Source organism: Sarcophilus harrisii, chromosome 3 (assembly GCF_902635505.1).
Source record: "Sarcophilus harrisii chromosome 3, mSarHar1.11, whole genome shotgun sequence".
NCBI lineage: Eukaryota > Metazoa > Chordata > Mammalia > Dasyuromorphia > Dasyuridae > Sarcophilus > Sarcophilus harrisii.
In genome coordinates, this window is record NC_045428.1 from 595,517,471 (window position 1) to 595,519,570 (window position 2,100).

Consider the following 2,100-nt stretch of genomic DNA (forward strand, 5'->3'; position numbering starts at 1 on the left):
CCGCCCCCCTCAGCCCCCCCAGGCTGTCGGGGGTCCCAGTTCTCCTTGGCCCCTCCCAACGTGCCCGCCCCCCCTCCCCTGGCTCCCTCCGGGCAGCCCCTGCCTGGGCGCGTCCCGGCCGGCAGTCACCTCCCGGGGAAATGCCTTGCCCCCCTCGGCTTCTCCTCCCCCCCGAAACCATCACCGTCAGAAGCCCTTATTTTTGGGGCATTTCTGGGCCTTTTGGCCCCTCCCCCCAAATGCAAACGGACCCCTCGGAACAAGGGAAGCGAGGCCCGCCCGTGACCGGCCCTCGCCCGGCGTGCGGCCCCGTGACCGCGCCCTTTTCCCAGCTCAGGAAGGCCCCCCGGCCCGTGCCGGTCCTGTCCCGCGGTGGCCCGGGACGCCCCCCCCGCGTGCCAGGCCCGGGCCGCCCCCGGCGGCCAGGCCACGTGACCGCGCCCCTCCGCGTCAGCTCGGCCCCTCCGCCCCTTGGAATGGACGACTTTGTGTCTCCGCCGGGCGAGCTCGCGGGGAAGGGACTGGCGGGAGGGGGGCCCGGCGGGAAGGGGCGGGGCCCCGGGGAAGGCGGGGCCCGGCGCGGGGAGGCGCGGGCGGGAGGTTGGGCAGGGGCGGAAGGCCCCCGCGCTCCGCCTTGGGCTCCGGCCCGGGGCCCGAGTCCCCGCAGCCGTTGGAGTCCTCCTGCAGGGCCTGCTTCAGGGCGCTGGTCAGGGAGCAGGGCAGGTGCCGGCGGAAGCGCTGCCCCACCCACGAGTAGAGGACCGGGTTGAGGCAGCTGTTGGCGCTGGCCAGGACGAAGGCGGGCGTGGCCAGGTCCAGCAGCCACCCGGGCTCGCGGTCGGCCAGGTTGCCGACCAGCTCCAGGAGGGTCACCAGGTGCAGGGGGAACCAGCAGCCGAAGAAGGCCGCGACCACGGCCGCGAGCACCCGGAAGGGCCGGTGGGACCGCAGGGACTGGCTCCCGGCCCTGAGGCGGGCCGCGCTGAGGCCCGAGCAGGCGCAGATGAGGAGCAGAGGCCCCGCGAAGCCGGCCACAAAATTGACGGCCACGTGAGCCCTGTACCTCCTCGCGGCCCGCTCGGCGCCCTCGGCCCACGGATTGAAGTTGTTGTAACAGTAGGTGACCCCGCTCCGGGGGTGCGTGAAGGTCTGCCGGTAGGCCAGGTAGGGGCTGGAGAAGGCCGCGGCCAGGCCCCAGGCCCCGCAGGCCATCAGCGCCAGCCGGGCCGGCGTGCGGTGGTTCCGGGCCCACAGCGGGCGCAGGATGCAGACGCAGCGGTCGGCGGAGACCAGCGTCAGCAGGAAGACGCTGGCGAACATGTTGAGCATGGTGAAGACGTGGTAGAGCTTGCAGAGCGCGCGGCCGAAGGGCCAGCGGCCCGAGGCCAGAAACGCTACGTTAATGGGCAGCAAGGCGCAGAAGGCCAGGTCGGCCACAGCCAGGTGCAGGAACCAGACTTTGGTGATGCTCTGCGGCATGCGGAAGCCCGTCACCCAGATGACCAGCCCGTTGCCCGCCACCCCCAGGACGGAGATGGCCGCAAGGATGACCAAGAACAGGCGGTGGAGCGCCAGCCTCGCCCCGGCCGCAGGGTCTGGAGGAAGCTCCGAGGAGTTGGCTGGAGGAAGCTCCGAGGAGTTGGCTGGAGGAAGGGAGGTGGCCTCCATGTTATTTGTGGCTCACTTGTGGATCGGCCAGCCGGCGTTTGTTGCCGGTGGAGGCGAGGCACGGTTCTGTAACAGAAAACCCAGAGATAGAAAGAAGTGCTAGAGAAGAAAGATCTAGGAACATACTCGGCAAAGTCATGTGGAAGTGGACCCAGAAGAAAAAGTGAGAAGCCTCATTTGGGGCTCGGTGTGAGTCTTACCGAGTCTTGCCCGTTGAAGATTTCCACCCACTCCCGGCTCCTGGGGACTAAGCCCAAATCAGTCATTTTTCTTGGGGACTGCGACAGATCCCACGAGGCCCTCTAACATTTCTCCCCACGTCGAGTCTACGCCCTGAAGGCTGAAAACAAACCTTTGACGCTTTTGTGTTCTCATTTAAAGGGAGTCTGCATGTGTGCATGTGTATGGTCAGTAATTACATACATTTATATT

At 67.9% G+C, this 2,100-nt stretch overlaps 1 protein-coding gene across 1 annotated transcript; it reads right to left on the reverse strand.

The window, feature by feature from the left end:
• Nucleotides 1–450: 450 nt before the first annotated feature.
• LOC105750200 (formyl peptide receptor-related sequence 4-like) lies at nucleotides 451–1,668 on the reverse strand. Its single transcript, XM_012547264.2, has one exon. The coding sequence runs from the start codon at nucleotides 1,666–1,668 to the stop codon at nucleotides 451–453; it is 1,218 nt and encodes a 405-aa protein (XP_012402718.2).
• Between the last annotated feature and the right edge of the window lie 432 nt (nucleotides 1,669–2,100).

Excerpts from the sequence above, each read along its gene's own strand:
- LOC105750200 (XM_012547264.2), bottom strand. The coding sequence starts at position 1,668 with ATGGAGGCCACCTCCCTTCCTCCAGCCAACTCCTCGGAGCTTCCTCCA.